The 22,648-nt window shown below is 39.0% G+C and overlaps 1 protein-coding gene across 7 annotated transcripts in view; it reads right to left on the bottom strand.

Moving 5' to 3' along the window:
* PPP3CA (protein phosphatase 3 catalytic subunit alpha) overlaps nt 1-22,648 on the bottom strand; it is a 200,651-nt gene that overhangs the window by 64,278 nt on the left and 113,725 nt on the right. For all 7 annotated transcript variants that reach the window (XM_035324052.1, XM_035324046.1, XM_035324050.1 and 4 more), the window contains exon 3: nt 849-973. In XM_035324052.1, the coding sequence (XP_035179943.1) occupies nt 849-973 (125 nt within the window). The remainder of the gene's footprint in view (nt 1-848; nt 974-22,648) is intronic.

Below are 22,648 nucleotides of genomic sequence, written 5' to 3'. Positions count from 1 at the left end.
TCAGCTATGATCTGGATGAACAAATCTAGATTAGATTTATTTGGTAACTGTGCACCTCAATTGTCAGTTTGCAAAACCAAGCAACAAAACAAATAAAAAAAACATTTTTTTTATGAGCACTCTAACAATGCATTTGTGCCCGGTATTTGACTTTCTTCTAGTCAAAGGTATGTACGTAGGACAGGACAGTTTTCTTCATAGATTTTCCTTCACAAGCCAGCTAAAGATGCTACCATTTGACCTCCACATTCTACATCTTGATGCTGGTGTCTGCACCGGGTCTCAGCACTTTCAACAGGGCACATGTCCATCACTGCTCTGTGGATTCAGGTGCCAGAGATCACACACTGCTGCAACCCAGATTTAAACAGAACTCATTAATTCTCTCCAGCACAGCATGCTATGTTGCTGGCTTTTTTGTTATCTCTCTACCTCGTCCTTCCATTTCATAAAAACTTTGCATACAGGAGGCTCAGAACAACTACGTCAGTGAGTCAGATTGTGTGTCACTTTATTCCTCTACATCTCTTTTCTAATAGCTCATGTCTATTAATCCTATTTAACTTGTTTAAGCTGCAGAGCAGACTGCCTTCTGCGCTATATGTGGATGGTCGCTGTAAGTTCCTAGGACTGTTCTCCATCAGCTCTACTGCATAGATGTAGCAGGATTTGGCTGGATACCAAACAGCCTTTATGAAAACCCCAACAGTGACATTTGACACGGACCTCTTTTGCTCACAGTGGTATCCACAAAGAGTTCTATTCCTGAATTGGTTAAATTACTATGTCAAATACACACAATAGGCTGCAAACAGTTTCACTGCCAAAAAAAGAAATAAGAAACTTACTTCAATGCTGAAGTACCCTCTGTCCACATAGTCCCCCAGGAAGAGGTACCGCGTGTTGGCAGGAGAACCTCCCACTTCAAATAGTTTCATCAAGTCAAAGAATTGGCCATGGATGTCTCCACAAACTGGAAGAAAAAGAAAGGAAAGAGCTGTATTCAGTTTCACCATGCTGCAATCATCTTAGGCACCCACATTCTGAAGTCAGCCTCTCTTATAACAAACACGTTATGGAAATTTGTGCATCGTCCTTTAGATAAATGATCAGTGAGAGCTGGCAGATGTACAGCAGAAGCAGTTTTTCTATGACGTGCACCCACCTAAGTGTGCAAGATGCTACCAACTAATCGGAGGACAGCTATCAATCAAGCAAACCTGACCAGTATTTATTTCCACAGGTATCTATCCACACCTTCTGCTGCCCAGCAGAGCACACAATCCTGGCAATGCGAATAAGATGAGCCAAGGAAGGCCTGAAAAGAGAAAATGCTGAAGTAAATTTACTCTTCCTTTCACCATCATGTCTCTGTTTGTCTCAGCCCCAGACGAACAAGGCCAGGCTTTCTGGGAAAGACGAAACATGCCAGTCTTGTGTATGCTACTGCTTCATAACCGACAGATTTTGGACTTCAGGTTCCTTTAGAACTGGGAGGAACCATAGAAAAAAATGGCCTGCTTGCTCCTCTAAAGCATGTCTTAGACAAGACGACACATATTTTTCACGCTTTAACCTTTACCACTTTATGTAACCTTGCATAATTATGATTTGTTTCACTTCGTTACAATGAGGTCAACCTAACCTGCAGCACCTCTAAGAGCAGCTCCCAGGACGCCAGGCAGAGCACAAACGATGTGCAGCCAGGGCTAAGCAGAGATGCCTCTTTTTGTGCCTCAGACTCAACAGATTGGCTCTGCTATCTTGTGCAATTTCATACTCACTGGTGGGTGATTTCAAACATCTGCAGGAAGGAAGGCAAGGCCTCTGCAGTCCCCCATGGAAGCTTAACTAAAAATGCTGTGTCAAAACCTGGTTTGTTTTGTTTCCTCGACCCAAGGGAAGGGGAGAAAAAAAAAAAACAACAAAACTTGGCCCCAGTTTAGGGCCAAGCCCAGGCCTTTTCAAGCAACAAGCTGTAACAAAGAAAAATGTTAACAGCCTTAAGGCCTGAAACTGAAAGAGATAAGGGATGGAAGGAGAAGCACTGCAGCTTGGTCCCCCAGTAGACTGGATGCAAAGGAGTTTAGCCTAAGACCGTCTGTCAAACACCAGTCTTAGGTATGGCAATATCCAGACCAATTTTGGGCTGCTCCTGATTAAGTCTTTCCACCAATGCTGTTCTATTTCTAAAGTGAACAACATGTCATGGTTTAACAAAACTGGTTTGTTACCATTGGCTTCTGGGGATTTTCACAAGCTTCTGAAGCAAAGTGGTTTCCCTTTCTCCAGGCCTTTTTGGTAAGCACAAAAAAACCTGCATGAATCTCATTCCTCCCACTTTTAGACTGGGTCTCCCTTCAGTGAATCTACATATTCTGATTTGCCAACTGGGAGGGTGTGTTACAAAGAGACTGAATAAAGCAAGGGTCAGAGATGGACCTTATCTTGCAACAGCAATACAACTAGTTTACTGCTAACTATAAATTCAGAAGACTTGAGATGCTTTCTTTGATTTTTTTTTTTTTTTTTTTTGTATTCAAGCAGTACTCGTATTTGAGCTTTTATTTGGAAGTCAATACTGAGGTCTCGTACCACCACAGATGAATAAACCTCAAATTTATTTAATGCCATGGAGAAGCTGAAGTCACATCTCCACATGGATACAATAGAACAGTATAGACGTTACAGGACTACAGTTGTAACACCAAATACAACAGACTGGCAGTGCAGGGCAGTCTCCATGCTTTGCCTTTCACTGCAGTTCATTTTTGCATTATATTGTTAACTTCCATCACTTTTCTCTGAATGTCTACATCAACAATAGGACTGATGTAACATTGTCATACTATCCCAAACCTAACTAAATAAAATCAACAAAACAGAAAAAAAAACATAGATCTTGCAGTCGCTGTTTTCATGAATATTTATGTGAAATGGGTGACAATTCACAACTGCTGGCTGGCTGAGCAGTTTTCTGTGAGAGCAACAGGGTATTTTCAAAATGCTCTTATCACCACTGAATTACATTGCATAATCTTTTTTTCCAAGTCGATTTTTCCCCCATGAGTTTTAGATGACAGCCTTCAAGTTGAAGCCATCAACAGCTAGAATTTCTAGCTAAGAATAATAACTGCTATCATTTATGCAACATAAATACTATTTAAATCCTCAAGCAGTACAAAACCACTCGTATTTCTTTAAAAATAAAAAATAAAATAAAATGTGTACCCCAAAATGAAACATATTTTTATCATGTCTTCATTTGAACATGTTCATCCACAAAACCGAAGCACAGTGCCTGACTGTACTCCTCTGCATGGACACTGTGGGAAGATTACGAACACGTGTCGCGCATCGATGGCCAGGCAATCTGCTCTCCTAACTTCCAACAGAAAAGCTTTTAGTTATATAACTGTACAGTTCTCCCAATTATCGCCCGCCCCCATTTGCTCCAACCATAAAAAAAATGAAGTTGAACGAGACTGAAAGATTTTAGATGGATTCAACTTTTGCTCTTTCCCAAAACCACCAAGAAAGAAGCTGGTTATTTATTTATCGCTCTCTACGTGGACAGGTAAGTACACCGAGGCCATTACAGAGAAATCAGCAAGGTTAAAAAGCTTTCTCCAAGTAGCTACACGTCCACGAGCTTGTCACGAGTCAGAAAAGCAGAGAGCAAACCGGTGAAGAGGACAGAAATAAAAACCGCAGAGCCTTGCAACCCCACAGCTTGCAAAAATTCTGAATCGGACTGGAGAATCAATAGCTGATGGGAACTCCAGACGTTTTACACACAGCAGCCTATTCTTTCCAGGCTTGACAACAGATCCAGAAATACATCCAAGAAAAAAAAAAAAAAAAAAAAAGAGAAAGCTAAAAAGCCCTCGAGCTCAGTCTTGCCAAGCAATTGCAGTAGTTCCAAAATAGAAGCATAACATCAGTAGGTAAAAGCAGTGGGAGCAAGAGAAGATGCTCAAAATTAAGAGTTAACACAGATTTAATTTTCAGTGAGATCCCAGAATTCCTACTGAAAGACCACAGTGTTATTTACAGGCAACCCGAGCTTTGGAACAGCGTGAAGAACTTTAAGGATCTTACACTTTCCAGGTCTGAACGCACAGACCTGAAACGTCCTTTGACTATGAAGCCTGGGTACCCACGTTCTGATGGGTGGTCTTATTTGGAAATAAATTTAAGAGGGATTTCTTAAGAACTGTATGTAGTTTGAAATCAACTGCTTTAAAGCTGTAGTTCTGCCTTCTTTCTTTTCCAACTCTAAACCCATACAAATCTCCTATCTGGAAGATTTCCCAGGCAGCTGAATCGATACTTTATCTTTCCTTAGGTGGGGACAGAAGAGATCCAGCATTGTATTTCCATTCATAAAGGCAGAAACATCCATCAGCCACAGCTCTGCTGTGTCCCTTCAGGTCTCTGAGCTTCTGACCGCTCACACTCTTGCAGCACAGTCCAACTAACAGCCTGCAGCAGAGGTCCACATCCACACCACCTTCCCCCTTCATGTTACAGACAAAAATTTTGAAAGCCCAGTGATTGCTGGGGGTCTGTGTTTATTCTTGGACAAGCATTACCACTGGATCTCTGCTTCCTTTCAGTTTTGCTGAAAACTTCCCTTTGTATACTCTTTCGGTATTGGAACACTAGCTATCGAACAACCTATTCTGCAAAATAGGAACGTTTTTTCCATTAAATGATAACAAAATAAAACCACTCCACTCCAACAGCACAGTGAAGCAGGAAATTCAATTCTTAATGAAAATCTCCAGGATCAATGTACGTATGGATTTAAAGTATGAACACGGGGGACATAAAACACCGTTTGTGTGTGTGTGTGTGGAATTAACATGAAAAGCAGCTGTGTTTATACAAAAACAAATTCCTCAAAAGGAGGAATACTGTATATGGTATGTCTTCTATCAGGACGGCCCACGTTTTCCTGTATTACAGGATTCCTGAGAGTGCCATCGTGTCATGACACTAGACCGATTTTTATGTTCAGCAGTTTGTAACTAAATATTCTGAGTGCTTTTTTATTTTTTAACCCTCTCCCCAAAAGGGACTTTTTCATTTATCCAGTGCTTTCCAACCTTCTTTGTGCCCTTCCATTGCCAGCTGCATAACAGCAAGTTTTCGTTTCCTCCAATTTACCATTCTCAGCACCAAGCTTCCGTTCTGGCCCCAAGCTTGTTAACCATGAATTTGTGTATCTGGATAATCTGATAGTGTCTACCTACCTAAGCTCTCGCGGCACCAAGCCCACAAGTGCACTACAAGCTACGTGAAGAAAGCTAATTCTAAACAGTTTTAAGGTCATCTACTGTCTTCACTGAGGCAATAAAAAGGTTTAAGAAATACTGTTTATTCAGGGACTCATTAGAAATTTACCTTTGTTGAGGAAGTTTTCACAGATAAAATGGGCCCCTCCAAAGGATCCCGGGTTACAGGACTGTCCATGCTATTACTGGCACCGTCTCCTACTTGTTGGAACGAGTCCTTTAATACACTACACCTTCTTGCACTATATCACCAGAACCTATCCAATGAAACGGTGGGTAAAATACCATTTAATATAAAAATAGGGATTGGACACAAGGGAGAGAATGGATTCTCTTTTTTTCTTGTCAGAAATTGTCATCCTTATACAAATTAATTTATGTTTTGGTTGGCTTCACAGAGAGGATGTCCGTCTGAATTATGTCAAAGGAACAACAATAGCGAACAGAAACCAGTGAGTTAAAGCTGCACTAGCAGTGAAGGAAGACCAAAGCTCAGCAGTTGTATTGCCACACTATTTATAGAAGAAAGTGGCAGAGTAGCAATTTAGATTGCATTATTATTGGAACAAATAAAAAAGTCTGCAAATGCTCTTCAGATGTCTTAGTTCACAGAAATAATGCTCTTCACTACATACAATCTCAGTCCAGAGACAATTACGTGCAGTTTCCCACTGCAGTTGAAAATTAAGAACAGAATGTATATTCATAGTACATTGAACACGTTCAATTCAAAATTTTTCTGTATGTACGAGCTTGGATATACTGCACTTATTTTCACATTTATCATGTAATTATTTAATTGGTATGAATTATAGTCCAATAGTAAGACACTATTAGTATTTCAAATGAATTCACATTCCATGTACCACAAGATTATGTTGCCTCTTCAAATAACACCAGGGATTAGCAGCAGATACATAACACTCCATCATCAGTGTCAGAAGCAACATCTGCAAATTCATATTGTTATAACAATTAAGAATAATGAAACAAAGCTACCTTTTAAATTTGAAACTAGCACTGTGTAGGGAGTATTATGCATTGCTTGAAAACTTGTTATTTTCGTTCACTAAGCCAGGAATGTCTTTGCACAGAGCTCAAAGAGATTGTGCTTCAGCAAAGAAGCATGCAATTCTTTAAATCTAGAGGGAGAAAACCACCCTATTGAGTTACGCTGCAGAATGCAGACTGCAAAAGGGTTTTCTTCATACACTGCCCAAGGACTGTGCAGCTACTTATGGTTCCACTACTCAGTACATGCTTCCAAGAGCTTTCCATTTTCCAAGGACCTACAAAGCCTTACCGACAAAGGGACAAGCACACTGTAAACCTGCACATCTCTGAGGTGACTCTGGATGTTCTGAAAACCTACTGCATTCAGCCAGGGCTGCTGGATAACATGGTAAAGAGGCTGCACACCCCAGTGAGGAGTATACCCCCATCCACTACGCCAGGGAAGCGGTCTGTAGCAATAAAAAGTTACTGAAGGCTGAATGGAAAAGCCAAGTGAGAAAGGAGCAAGTACGAGCAAGAGTGGACACAAAATGAAAGCAAAAACAAATAGATGAAGAGAGAGAAGTGAAAGACTGAGCTTAGCCGACTTAAAAGGAAAAACACCTGCAAGAGCTATATGCATTAAGTTGTCAAAAACTGTGCTTCAAGGAAAAGTACTGCATTACTGCTGATGGGTTCAACTGCTAACCAGAAAGCTCTCATTCTTTCCAAGACTTAAGAACAAAGACTTCTATAGAAGTCACGTGTCCTTAATAATGCAATCTTTGAGCTTGAAAGAACTTCATTTCCAAATGTACCTACTTCAGAGAAACATTATATGTTGCCACAGCAGCATGAAATGTTTTAAATGCCACAGATTTGTTCCACGCAATTTTCTTATTGCTAAAGACTGAGAGATTTTCTTTACTTTTTGGAGAATGAGGAAAAGTACAAAATAAAGGAAATAACTCCAAAAATTGTGATCAGTAGCTGCTCATCGTAACACTTCTCCAGACAGGCCCAGTGGTTCCGTTGTATGTATTGCTTTACAGTCACCCACTTTTATTTCTCTTAATGTGTAAGTAATGAAGTCTGCAAGTTCTTTAATTTGAGTCAGAAGCATTTAGACAGCTCACTAGGTAACATATCATCCTAAGAAAACATCTACTAGACTTGACACAATGGTCTTTCATATGAATGTTTGTTATACTAAGTGTATTTAACAGCATAGCTCTGTATTTCCAAAGGAACCATGATTTCATTCATATCCCTATCTGCTTATCCTACATGGTTATAAGAGGCTTTCGTGCATCTTTTTCTTTCACTTCATGCAAACTGATGAGTTGATCCTGCTAGGCAGAATTGGCGTTAATAAAAAAACTGCAATTAAATATTTTTATAAAGAGGCCTGCCTTATCGAAGATAATGCCGGAAACCATTAGACCCTACAGTGCAGCAAAGGAAACCGCAAATGGACCATCGATGTCGCAGTTGACAACAATGTTTGGTGCCATCTTTCCTTCTTCATACCGAGCAAAAACCAAGTGTCTTGGGAAAAGCTGTTTTCTTTGCAACAGAGGAAGATGCTGTACCACATTCTGCTCTGTGAATAACTGAAATGCTAGTGCCTATAAAGATCAACCCACACTCACTCTTGGTAATAGGAGTTAGTTTTCTCCCACCATCCCCTGAAGGCTAGAACAAATTAATAACACTTGATTTGGGAAGGTAGAGAGAAAGAGAGTCGGGAAGGGAAAACATTGCATCAGAAGAGGCCTTCAGGACAGCAGCCGGTAACGTTCTCTAGGGAAGGAGAAAGCAAAAGCCCAAGACACGCTGCAAGCTCTTCAGATATTAAGGCTACAAAAATATCTTCAGCAAGAAGTTTTTAAAAATAGCTCTGCAAAACTACTTTCCCATTTGCATCATAAAATTACTTGCAATGTCCCAAAACAACGACAACAAAGGTACACAAACCTGGCAAGCAGAGAAGCTCCTTTCTATACACAGGAGATCACCAGAAACAGCAGCTCTCAATAAACAGCCTCCACCTTTAACTGCTGTAAAACCTACACCAGCAGAGAAGAATCCCCTCAGCCCCCACTGCTACCCCACCTGCATTTTTCAGGACAGCAAGCAGGTATCACAGCAGTGAGGTGGCAAACAGAGACTTTCAATTTCCAGACAAAGCAATGTAGCAGTAGGAATGGGATGTCGGTCTAGTGAATTCCCCCAGCCCACACCCAACTTCTGTAAAATCAGTGGGGAAAGGTCCTCTCATCACTCACACACCAGAAGATGCTGGATCAGGCTGCGGGGAGAGGAACAAAACGAGGTGGGAGCAAACAGCATTCACGCCCATGTGCATCAAAAACTCCTCCAAGGTCAGCACTTCCCCTGGGCATCTTCCACAGCAAATGGAAAAGCGAGCACGCTGTCATCGTCTCTTGTTAATGCATCCTCAGTATCAGCGAGCAATAACCTCAATACCCCCGAATAACCTCATCAGAAGGATTACTTGCGAGGAAAGTGCTTCACTGGTGTATGGGCTAGGATTCCCAGTTCATATCTTTAGACCAAGGTTACTTAGAGCAGTAGGGAAATTCTCTTATCACCAGTTTTACAGATGTGAAAAGCAAAGGCCTGAAGAAGCTTAATAATTTAGAAGGTCACAAGCTCCGTGAGTGGAAGAGCAGGGATAGCCAGAGAGGGAACAATGCATCCTCAGAGTGCTTCATCCAGTCTCACCAGAGCAATGGAGACCTTTCTATAGAGGAGGAAGGTCCTGCACAAGAAGCAGGCACAGACTGGCCTTGCACAGTGCTCCAAATGAAATGGAGGGGAAGGCAGAATAGGGGAAAGGGCTTTTGAAAAAGAAATGCTCTGATATGCTTGTTTGATCTTCTTAAAGCAAAATTTCAGAGCATTATTTCCCTAGCAGATTGCAATCTAATTACCTTCCAAGCACCCAAGTATTTACAAGATTTTAAAGGTAGCAGCATTAGCATGTCAAGCTTCAACAAATCAATGCCTGGCATCTAAAAACCTATCCACAAAAAAAAAAAAAGTGACGTTCACATTGGCTTGTAATAAGTATTTTCCATTTTTACCAGAGAATATCATGTTATCACAGTCTCTTCATTCTAAACCATAACAAATTTGCTTTATACTCCAACCCACCCCCAACCTGGTGTTTCATTAAGAATCAGAAGCAGTATTCTGTGACAAAAAGCACCCTTCTTCCTTCAGCACGACAGTTTGTCTTATCAATGGGAGGTGAACATTTGCTCGACATGAACCAATGCATTTGTTTATTACCTTTAGATCTGTAGCACCCTGCCTCCATTTCGCAGAAACAGCCGTTAAAGGAAAATAAAAACAGTCTCTCTCAAATTCCTGGGCTTTTAACAAGCAACTGGCAGTTATCAATATGATACTTGCACGCTGACTGGTAGGAGACAGCACGATTAATTTCTAAGGAACGCCGTGAAATTCAGCATTCGGTTTTAATGACCTGTACTGAGAGCCATGGGAGAAAAGAACAGGCAGTGAAGCCCTACGAGCTTTAACCTCAGCTTGTGCGCCCATGTCTTTAATGGGCTCCAACTATTATTTCATTCCAACAGTTCTCTACTACAGGTGTTCATAAGCTAAGAGGCTACCTCCAGGACAGTGACTGTATAGGGTTAAGGAAAGCAAGTATTTTCACATTTTTAACTCAAGCCACATAGGATGACCTTTTCAAATTACAGAACCCAAATAACCCAACTAAAATCTTATACAAAACTCAAGTAAAATTAACCATTTGTTAAAGATTATAGAGTACTTATGTTATCCAGGAAGTACTGATGTTGTACTATGCTGAGAAAATGTAATTCTCTGTGAAAAAAAGATTAAATTCTGAGAAAAGAGAAAGCTCTCCACAGTAATTTCTATCCTGGTAAAAGCTCATCTTACAATTATTGAAAAGAAGAATTGACCACAGTAATTTCTTCTTGCTGAAAACACATGCCTAAACATGATCTTGAGTAGGTGGTAAAATTCATATGCTGATTCTAATTCAACATGACTATGTTAAAAAGGTTGTTTGTTTCCAAAAAGCTAACACTGATTAAGGAAAGACATGTCACGCTTTATGGCAGACTGGTATCAGCATGGACAAAATTGTGCAAATGGATTTGAAACTGATGAACAGAATTATGTAATAGCTGGATTTTTCAGCTTTCCTGAAAGGATCTTTAAAAACAAATGATATAGTAAATATATATCATCTTAAATATAGCACTGAAAAATTAGCCCATAAAAAAACTTATTACTTAATGACAATTATGAAAATGAGCGCCTCCAAAAAAGCGAGGCTGATGAACAAATGAGCCACCTTAACTACAATTCTTCCTATAACCTTGCTATTAAGGATATAAAAGAGCTGACACAATCTCAGCAGCACTCCGTAGTATTTGGGGTGGCAACCAGGCAGATTTGGGCTAGGTCTTGTGCCTTGCTCCTCAAGCAAACTAGGCAGTCTCTCCCACTATATCAAACTGGCTGAGGAAGAAAAAATAAATATGTATATATGTATGTCAGAGGGAAGAAGTATTATTATTATTTTTTTTTTGCAAATAGCAGCCAACCACACCCTATACAGTAAGCTGTTCTGGGAGGGAGCAGAGTACTGCTATTCGTAAACAGAGGAAAGACAACGTCACCATCAACAATACTTTGCAAAGAGAATATCGGGTGAAAAATATTATTATACTGAGTTGGTCTTTGTGGCCTGTAGTCTTATCAATAATTTCAAATGTGAGATCTTTTCAGGTTTCTGATGTAGAGTTATCAGATGCATTTTTAATAATTACAGACCAAGCATTCCAAATAGAGGTAAATGCTCAAATATCTTAGCAATCAGTCAAACAGGATTTGGTTAGGATAAACACTGCATGCAAATCAAGTGTATGCAAATTAAGCATCTCTGTCCAAGGATCTCCATCATCTTACTCTTTGCACTTGCAGGATCAAGGCCTGCTTCAATTAGCCTCATGTGAACAGATCACATGTACGTAAACAGGCTATAACAACACATATGGCCTGAAAACGTCCCCAAACACAGCGCCACATAAGAAAAATCATCTCACAGACTTGGTATTTTAATAAAAAAATGTATGTACGGAGAGAAAACTCCTGAGTCAGCTTTTGTAATGTCGTATATTGCAACAACGTGATTTTCAGGCAGTTCAGAGTTTATTAATTCTGATAGGAGCTACGTGATTATTTCTTCCATAGCACTTCCCAGACTATCCAGTTACAACGAACAAAATCCCGGACACGTATAGTCTAAATATGAAACAGTATGAAACTATTTATTTATAGTCTAAATATGAAACACGACCTTATGATTTTTTCCCAATATCACGTATAACCATATGAATGAAGCCTTTACAGTACAGGAAGTATATGATAATACAATGCTTTTCTTCTTAAAGCAACATTCAGAAGCACATGCTTTTAGCAGAAAATACAAAAGAAAATGCAAGAGACCAGCAACCGATTCCTTCAGACACCAGCCCTTTTCTGACAGCAATTCCAACAGTAAATGTGAAAGAAGCAGAAACTAGCTGCACTATGCATCATAAGAAACAATTACCATCCTTTAATGCAAAAATATTCAAAGTTGCTGACAAAAATAATGCATAAACCCCCTCAAGTATAGATTTTTGCAAACTAAAACTGCACTGCAATCGTAGGTGCGTGTTCCTGATGGCAGTGGCCAGACCCGTATGGCCATACCAAAAGGCTGCCACAGCAATACAAAATAAAGCCTTTTATTGATGTCACATTACAGAGAAGTGCCTAGCACTGCATACTGCTGCTCTTCTGACTGCTGTAATACCCAAACCAGAAAGTATTTGGGCCAACTTAATGCTACAAAATGCCCATTTTCTTGCTGCTTTCTTAGCTTTGAGAGCAGACTTCAGGGATGTGAAGACAGCTTCACCCTGCACACACTGGCATTGATTTCCAACAGCTGCACAGGCCAAATTAGTTTCTGCTCCACTTGATCAATACAATCCTGTCATCTGTTACAGGGCTTTCTAAACTACATCAGAGTAGATACACAACTTACTTCCTAAATTTTCATTTTGTCAAGTCATATCGACCAAGGGAAAGCTTGCCAAGAGAAGGATTGCCATTAAAGTTGCTTGGCTGCTTCCAAAAGTTTGGGAATTACCTATTGCCCTGTCTTTTTCCAGATGTACCGGTCAGTATTAGTGCCATAAGTCACACTGTCCTCTCACCACTGTGACAGTATAAACAAGCTAAACCTTAGTTCAACTCTTCCCAGTGCAGGGACAAGTTCCAATCTCTTACACCTGTTGGTTTTAATAATGAAATTACAGATAAACTTTAAATATGTCAGCCAAGGAAGACTTTTTTTTTTGGACTTACTGAAAACATTTCTGAATGTGTCCCTTGTACTTGTTCTTCTTGGAGGATGGTGCATGTCCTGATACTCCAGCTCTTGTAAGATATTACGAGTGCAGTACTGCTACAAGACTGTTACTCCCAGTGCAATAAGACAAATCCGTATTTTAGCAGGAGATTCGCACTGTTCAGAACCTTGCTGGGTTAATATCTGCTGTATTTCCACAACACACTAGGATAACTAAAGCTAAGTGTGCTCTGTGATCATTATTTCAGACCACAACGCATATACTCCTTGAACATTTCATGTAACACTATTCTATCACAGCATACAAGAAAACAAGGTCTTAATGGGGCAATAAAAAGATGACCATTTTCCTGCTTCTACTCCATGCAAGTTAGGTACTGGTCATTTGTTAACCCAACATAATGCAGAGACTGAAGAAGTCGAGCCCTTCTTTCATTAGAATTTTCTTCTTTTTATTTTTATTTTTATTTATTATTATTATTTTATATATATATCAAACTCTGATCCTCTGTAGAGTGACTCATTTTTCAGAAAAAAACCTTGTCTGCTTCTGGCTAAGATAAAACATAATATTACCAGTTTAGTTCATTCCAAAAATGTTCTTTTCAACTACAACTACTACAATACTAACCCAAACCCTGCTTATAATTTGCTTCACTTTTGTCCTGCACACATACACAGACAAATAAAAAATGATTAAAAAAAAAATCAAGCTGTGCTAACCTGGTCAACTCCAAGCAAAACCACAAAAAAGTGCACCCTTCATTCAGGCTATGATATCACTCACTAGAACAGTGAATTATCATGGGGAGCTGGAAGTTCATTAGGAAACAAAAACTACCAGCAAAAAAAAAAAAAAAGCCAAATGAAGAGAGCCAACTTTCTCATGCATTCAGGAAAAATATACTTATACCTCATCCATACCATTTCTCGTGCAACAAAACTCCCATCACTAGCAAGGAAAGCAGTCGACAAACAAAGCTCCATCATCTTTTCAAGAAATAATGCTTTTGTTCACCCCCCCACCTACCTCACGTTTATAAGCCTTTCTTGGTATGAGCTCAATAGACTTTCACTACAAAAATTAGGTCCAACCAAATTTCCTTTGTTTACTCATTTATTCTTTAGTTCCTTTATCTGCCGTGTTTATTTTCTACAACGCATATGTACCTTAACTAACCTGCTCCCTTACTGGAAAAAAAAAAAAGCTGACCTGCTATCTTCTATATTGACAACACATTTTTAGGATGGAAATTGTCTGTGCTCATCTTTTACGTAGATTTCTAGCTACTGCAGTCCTAGATGTAATAAGCAAGCAAGAGATTTTATTCCCAAGAACATGCTGTCTTGATTTTATGCAATCTTTTGCCCACATTATACATTCCTCTATGAAGCACAGTTTCTGCTGCTGCTTCTCCGCTGTATTAGTTAGCACGACTGATTGGTCAAATTTGGCTCTCAGCAGTCCAGCAATTCAAGGGAAACCATTCTCTCGTGGATTTGTTACTGTCAAGTGAAAAATGTGTGCTAAGAAAAAAATGCACTATTTGCACTTCAGTGGCTTTTCAGACTACTCTCCCTGGATTGTGATAGCAAGGTTATTGGAAGCGACTGCAAAGCAGAAACCTTACAGGCACATAAAAATAATAAAATTCTAATGTATTCGTATGTTTGTTAAGGATTGTCTGCACTTAACTGAAACTTTAGATATTGCTCGGCAGTCTCGTTTTTAGCCTCTTATCCGGCCAGGTAATAAAAAAATAATACCTCCTGGATCATAAACCTGTATTTATTACACCCAAATGTTTTCACGGACTCCAAAGGTTTTACAACCTATACTTTCATTGAAATTTTAATGATTTTCCTGTATATACATTTTGAATTGAAATATTTGTTACCAAATTTTGTACACAAAAATTGTTAAAGACCTTAGACTGACAACATTTGATCTGCTGCTGCACATAGGTTGCTAGAAAGCTCAAGAGCATGTGGGTCAGGAGGAGAAAAAAAAAGCCACCAAAACAAAAACTTATATATTATATATATATATATATATAAAAGCAGGATGCATAGTCATGTTTAAAAACATGAGCCAGTACAGATAGGATCTTATCTTCAGAAAACATGCAGGTAAAGGTAATTGGGTCTCAGAAGATCATCACCCACTGAAGAATGTAACTGCGGGTGCGTCTTTCTGGTGTGTGAGAGAACACAGGAGTGTCTAATCACAGGAAGCTCAGCTGATAAATCTGCTATGAAAAAATACAATTCAAGAAGAACAGGCTTTCAATCCTTTTTTTTTTTCCCCTTCCTTTTTATGCAGTCTCAGACAATACATGATTTCTAAATACAATCCAAAAATTAACTCAAAAGAAAGCGTGTAGATCTAGGAAATACTTGAGTTTTTCCATCAAAGTAAAAAGCTATATAACAGAGAGCCAGTTAAGTATGAAAATATCAATATGGAAGATGAGTGCACATTCCTTGGTATAGCATTTTATCAAGACTACAAACGAATCTCCACAACCACTGCTAAGAAGAAGAGACAGTGCCACCTTTCATAAATGTTAGTACTTTGTTTAAGAATTATTTAAGTGTAAAACACTAAGATCTAAAAACATTTAAAAAGTCCTCTTGGTTCATGTCAAGCACATCTTCAGCTTCGATTAAACTCTTATTTAAAAGACACTGTGAAATGGACCAAACGACAAATCTAAAACTCTAGAGCTGTTTAGACAACTTCTCTAAGAGGACAGAGGATTAGAAACCTCCTGTGGACTACTTTGCTATAAACCATTCCATCAAGGACTGAGAAAGCAAACAGAGCTGGAAGGATCTCATGATCTGGACAGTCTAGAAGATCCTCCTCCAACATACAGAGAGCCTGAGTTGTCCCTCCCAAGCTGAACAAGGAATCACGGGATCGTAAGGGTTAGAAAAGACCTCCAATCTCATCTGGTCCAACCATCACCCTACTATCAATGTCACCCACTAAAAGGAGCAGCTTCTAGTCCTGAGATTCCTTTCAACCCCTGTTGTCCACTGATCCTTACAAGCCAACAGCAGCAATAAGGCAATGAAAGGCCAAAGCCTGAAACTTTGTCCAGAGGGCTTCTGCTGTCTAGCAAGTCTTCAGTACCAGACATTAAACAACTCTTGCAGAAGTCAAGAAAGCAGTTTTCACTTGTTCTCCTGTAGAAATGAAATTCTGCTGCAGCTATTCATTATATCTCAGCTAAAACCAAACTGTTTAAATTGCATGTTATTAGCAAGCCATCAGTAACACTGGTACACAGTACGGAACAAATGTGATTTGCATTGGATCAGTGATTGTTAATATTCACTGAACTTGTCTCAAGATTGTTTGCTGCCCGGCCCGCTGTAGATAGCTGCATACAAATAAAACTGTCTCAACTAAAGAACATATTTTTTGTCATTTAAAAAAAATTACTGTGCAGTTTATACACCAGAAACTAAATAGGGTTCAGCATTCCCTTCAAAGGAAAATCTTTATCCACTGACAAAAATATCTGACTCACACAGGTCTCGCTTAGACTACTGTCAGTTCAGAAAAAATCTCCAGAAATACTTGCCAAAGAGGGAAAAAAAAAAAAAAAAAAAACACACCAAAACAAACATTTACTGCTTATTTTCTGTTTTGCTTGGTTGGCTTGTTGCTTTTGGTAGTTACAGCTAATAAATATGATCAACTTACTTGCCTCTCTTTAAATCACAGTGTCCCTTAGGCATAAAAGACAAGGTTGTGAAACTTCAAGAGTCTAGCACCACTAAAGAAGCACTGCAAGATGCAGGCATGAACTGGACTAGCCCTGCCTTCTTTCTGTAGAGCACTCATAGTTACGATTTGTTCTCTCATTTCATACCTGAGTAGCCAAAATACTTCTTCAAACTGAGGTTCTGTCACTGCCAGAGGTTTTATTTGCCACCTACAAATCACACAATTTCTGGGCAGTTTCTTTTAGGTAAGAGGGTAAGGAGCCATCATTTAAGATAACTTTTTGAATGGGCTGTACAACAGCTGCACTTTTCTAGGCAGCCATTAAACATGGATGCACTAACGACCTGGGTTCATTAACTGCAAAGATATAAATCATTATTACAACAGGAAATAGACTGCAACATTTAAAATTCAATTAGTGACAACGCAAGTACATGGTAAAACTCGTCTTTTCTGCTGAATCAGGAATGCAACAGAAGAATCCACACCAGTCTGGTTTTCTACTTTAGTTTACCAGTTAATCAAGAAATATTTCTACATTGAAAATTGCAATAGTAGAAGAGTTTATTTGGTGCCTTAAAAGACCATTTCTGTTAGAGAATATAATATTTCACTCCCTGTATGCTCATTTTAAGTTTCTCATCATTCTTACATACTGTATTCTAACATTCATTACTGACTGACACAGTTTTTGAGTTGCTAGCCAGCATGAAGTCATTTTGTTAGCCATTGTAAGGAGCAGAGAGTGATTTCACACAAGACTGCATATTGCCTTTTTTTAAATGTTTTAATTTAGCAAAGCTCTAGAAACTGAAAATTCATATTTTGGATTCGCTGAAGGACATGTTCGTCAAAACAGAGAAACGGTGAAAGTACTGGGAGAAGGGATGCAGGAGGTCATGCTGCCTGTCCCCTAAACTTCTGGGATGAAGTCTTCAGTTCCTTGGAAACACACCCACTTGGGGTGAGAGATCAGAACTCACCAGGTTTACAGGGATTCTTCCTTTTTTTTTTTTTAAAAAAAAAAAAAAAAAAAAAAAAAAAAAACAGCCTAATTTGATGCTCCTCAGGTTGCCAAAATTATGCAAAGCACAAGCTTTTCAGAGTGCGACTGAATTCTAAATCAGTACAAGGAATATGGATTTTTCTACAAATAATCATTTTCTTATCATCAGTGCCTGTGTATGTCTCATACCACTACCTTTATCACCACAAAATCAGGTTGTTAGATTATTATTTTTTAAACAAAATACATCAAAAGAAAAGTAAAAATAATTTTAAAAAATCTCAGTTCATTGTTGCATCTGAGAACCTCACACAGAAGTTACTGTAAGAAACCTGCTTTGCAAATGTGAAGTCTTCTGAACTGTATATAAGATGATTTCGTTCAACACGAGTACAAATTATGAGCTGGCAGCGGTCAGAAAGGTCTCTTTCCAACTTACTGCCCTTAGAAAGGGTGACTTGTTTAAAGTATTGCCCGCTTCCAGAGTACTTTAAACATACTGGCCTGGCCAGAACAAAAAGAGAGTAATGAATAAGGGAGGTACATGAGACATATCTTCCTTATTAAATTATTGGGCAAAATGATCTTGCAATGTACAAGTGTTGCTTTGTCCACACAATCTGAGAACTAGGTATCTCCTAATTAGATAGTCTGGAATTATTAAAGGAAACTACACCACCAATTACGCACTTCATTTTCATATTGTGCCACTGTAGCTTGGCAAACTAAATAAGGTAGAGAAAAAGAACAAAGACTGGTCATTTTCTGCATCCAGGGGAAAAAAAAAAAATAAATAGAAAGCAAAATGATATTTTTCTCTCAAGACCATGTGTATCCTGAATAAAATATATATAAATATAACACAAGGAAGGAAAAAATGTTTTCTTCTGCTACTTCGATAATCATTACAGGACAAAAATGCTGCCTAAAAACAGCTGAGGGGAAAAATTCAGCGATTTCATCACACAGGTTAGCTATCTGATGCTGACTTTACTCTTCAGTAATAAAGATAGTGAGTGGTTTCAAGTGGCAGATGCAGACCTTGCCAGAAATTACAGCAAGAGCAATACTAAGAAAAATAAATATATATGGTCATGCAAAAGTATTGATACACTTCCAAAATGAAGTACAAGCACAATGTTAAAATTGATCTAAAGACAGGGCTTTACAATTGTTTTAATTCCCACTCTTATTATTTTGTTCTTTCCCTTGTGCCTTTTTTTTTTTTTTCCCTATTTTTCAACTCATCTGGACAACGATGAAAGTGCTACTGCAGGAGGGAAGGAAAAGAGTGCACCTTCAAGGCTCCTGTTTGCACTGAAACTTGGACTGCATCAAAATCTGGGTCAACCGGAATCGATTCGCATCATCTCAGGACAGGAACAGGTCCATACTTAAGTGGAAGGCCAAGAGTAAGTGAAGCACAGAAGTGAAAAAAATGGTTTTCTGAAAAAAAAAGCCTGAGACAACAACCATTATCTAATAATCCACTACTCTGCACTACCATTATTTTTTTAAAACGTTGTCAGCCAGGAAGAAATACTTTACTCTGAAAGGAACTGAGCAAACAAAATAAGTATATATTCAAGCTATATTCAATATCAAGTTTCATGCTTAGTTCAATGCATTTTTAGAGAAAATATGCAATCAACAGTCTAATGCTACCCGTAGGCATGAGTCATACACAGATCTTGCATCCCAGATAAAACCAGTTCTCCCTCATGGCTTTCCTCTTATTATTAGACAGAAGCTTATTTCAGCAGAAAACAATACCAAAGAAGGATTTCATTGTTTCCCTTGAAAACCATCAAGGAAACAAAGTGGAAATTAGCAGCTTCAAAATACAGAAATGCAGATGAGGCTGCAAAACATCATTAAAGTTTTATCATCTCTTCAGGCCTTTAAGCTCTGCTGGGGTCCTCTAATTTCCATAAGTTTACCTATCACAAATAGCTGCATCAGCTTAGAGTCTGGTTTGGTAGTCGTCAAACTTCCTAAGTAAGATTCAGTATGAAGGCCTCGTCACCACAAAGACATCACCCCCACTTCCACATCCATTTAGACTGCAGCCTCGTTCTGCAAAAGTAGCATCACAAGTGATAAATGAACCGTGGCACTGCACCACGTGGTGTGGTACCAGAGCATCCTGCTTCGTGCTGCCAGGCCAAGCAAGGAAAGGAGGCTCAGGTTGGTGGCATTCCTTCCCAGGAATCATCTGCACCCTCCTTAGTTTTTGTTTGAGAAAATAAAAGCACTTCTGGAGAAGTGCTTCTTTGGAAAGATTTTGTGCAGTTAGTTTCTCAGTGCACAGCACTCAGTGCAGAACAGCTGTGGCAGATTAGGCGGATAGCCTACAATAAAGTCAGGTAATATCTGCTGGCAGCACTTCAAATTCATTTTTAAGGACTGTAAAGGACAATGTCAATAGAGTGCAGGGGTAGGCACCATGCTATGCTGAGTAGCCGCAGTTACATTAGTCACTGCATTAAGCAGTTTTACAGCCTACAATACAATACACTCAACCCTCACCTCAGAAATTCATGCGATTTCTTTCTCTCTCCTTTTCAATTCTGCTTTATTTGATTTTCCATTCAAACCTAATTCTGTTTCTCTGCACCTTCAGGGGAAACAGTTTCTGTTTTATTAAGTGTACAAAGGGTGTGCCTGATGTTGATACTACAGGCATGGGAACACATTTGATAGTCAGATGCATTATTTGAAAAGGCTTTATAGGACTCCCAGTTGAAAAGAAACAATATAAACCAGAAATCACAAAATCCAAACAAAACCTGTTTTTAAACTGCCTAGACATGAACAGGAATTAAGGAAGACATCCAGAGTACACCCTCTTTTTACAACTAATTTTCAACAAGTATCATTATATCCTTATCCCTCACCTCACCTATTCATCTCAGGGGGTTACATTTGGCAGAGCGACAGCACAAGGAAACAAATCCGAGCTTATAGTCGCTTAAGTCAACTTTTGTTTAAAGAGCAGAAATCCACAGCTCAAAATAAAATCTACTGCGTGACATAATAAACTAACCTTAGAGCAGCGGTTTGTTTTGCTTGGTCTAGTAACTCTTACCCTTGGGATGACTAAAACTCCAGAAAGGAGACACCAAGTAACAGCACCAATAGATTTAAAATAAAGGAAATGAAAGACCCATAAGGTAAGGCTGCATTTTCAAACACGGCAAGTAGAGCCGTAACATCATCACCGGCCACATTGGATTAAGTACTAACCAACACGAGCTGTTAGAAGCTGGAGAGGGACCATGAGACTACAACTAAACGGAGAGTTCACAGGGAGCAACCTCGCCTGCCTTAGGTGTCCATCCAATCCCAGTATAGCACCAGCTTTATGGAAGTCTGGATACTGTTACTGAATGGTGTATCACCGTTTGCAGCTTATGTTCCTCTTACACAAAAGCTCTCCACATATTTTGCATGATGGAGAAGTCCATTAGCATCTCTATTAAAAGGTTTTGAAATCAAATCCTGGAGTTAACAACCATGAAACATCAACCACAAAACAAGTCTAAAAAGCTTTTGATTTTCCAATAAGGGTTGTTTGTTATTTTTTGTTTTTCTTTTTACTTCTTTTTTCTTTCTATTTTCCTTATCAGCAAATGAAACAATAACAAATGGTTCTGATAATTAAATGCCTCCATATGTTCTGGACATTTACAGAGAAGTAGAGTAACTGTATGGTATGTTGCAGCAGAGTTTTTTCTTTCAGAGTGTTTATGTCCTCTCTCAGGAAAGGAAACGATTAAAATCACCGGATGCTACAGATATTGACATCTCTGTATCATGCGGATCACGCCAAAACTTAAGCAGACATTCACACAATACAAATTATAATTTGCCTTCATTTCTCTTTAGAAACCTGTATTAAAAAAAAAAAAAAGGCAGCAGAAGCTATTCCTCCCTGATAGAAATTTCAGCAGTTCCTTGTTAAGCTGCATGACTTATCCCAAGTCTTTGTGGAACAAATGACTTCTGGATGGATTTGTAGAGAAGACTGGGTAGGTTCTGCCTGCCTTCCAAAACGCAAGCCAGAACATGCACTGCAAGGTCACAAAAGATGGTATGTGGCCTTGTGACTCCAAACAGATGACTAGACAGGCCACTATAAGCAAGCAGAAAAATACAAGCACCAAAGAAAATCTGTTTCCATAATGTTAGTGTAAAAAAGTCTCTGTGACCGTATGATGCTGATAATCACAGGAAGAAAAAATAACTTAAAAAATATTTTCAATAACTTTCAGAGAGCCTAAAAACATGCATGATATTAAATTCATGAAAAGGCAGAAATATCAGTGTCCCTCTTCTTACTTCCCTCCTCAATAATTTAAGGTAAGCAATCTCATAACAGAATCTGTCCCCTATTTTCCATCTTACTGAACTCAACTCACTGAATTAGCTACCAGAAGTGTAATTTACTCCTTGCGTAACGCTACATGACTTGCAAAAAGCTGTCTGCCTTGCCAGCTATGACAACTTTGCATCTTTTTGGTCATACCAGACATTTGGTGCTAAAATAAATAAGAGCGCAGTACAGTTTTGCAGAAATGAATCTACATCTCCTCCAAATTGGCTCCCTGCAATCCTGTCCTCCAACACGTAATAGCAAGGTTTATATCCTCAGCAGGAGGCTGTGTTAATAGCACTGCATTTCCCACACGAGAAGGGCAGCTCTAAGAACAAGTGCATTAGCAGATCCAAAACATGCGATTATTGGTTTGAATAAGATAAAGTGTTAAAAGATCTTAAGGGTGAAAAAGCAAAAATTGAGTTTCCCACTGATGCTGAGTGATCCCCAGGACAGACATCTTTAATCTCCACCTCCTTCCTCCCACCCAGATTGATAGCATCCCCTTCTGGCACAAGTATTGTTATTAGTCACATAAGCTTTTTATTATTATTTATTTATTCAAGTTTCTCCAGCCAAGAAATCACAGGCACATAGCCTTGTCAACAGGGAGAACAGATGGACATTCCCAACAGAGTGTCCTGTCCCCTCACCCCAGCCTCCTCTTCCAAACCTATTCGATATTCCTAAGTGATGGGACAGAGGTTTGGCTGCCAGCACAACTACCCATGTGCTCAATTTGCAGAGTGCCCACTGCAGTTATCTGGCCTGCTCAGCCATGTCA

Source organism: Oxyura jamaicensis, chromosome 4 (assembly GCF_011077185.1).
Source record: "Oxyura jamaicensis isolate SHBP4307 breed ruddy duck chromosome 4, BPBGC_Ojam_1.0, whole genome shotgun sequence".
Classification (NCBI taxonomy): domain Eukaryota; kingdom Metazoa; phylum Chordata; class Aves; order Anseriformes; family Anatidae; genus Oxyura; species Oxyura jamaicensis.
Note: the sequence above shows the minus strand (reverse complement) of the source record. Positions and strands in the feature narration are given on the sequence as shown.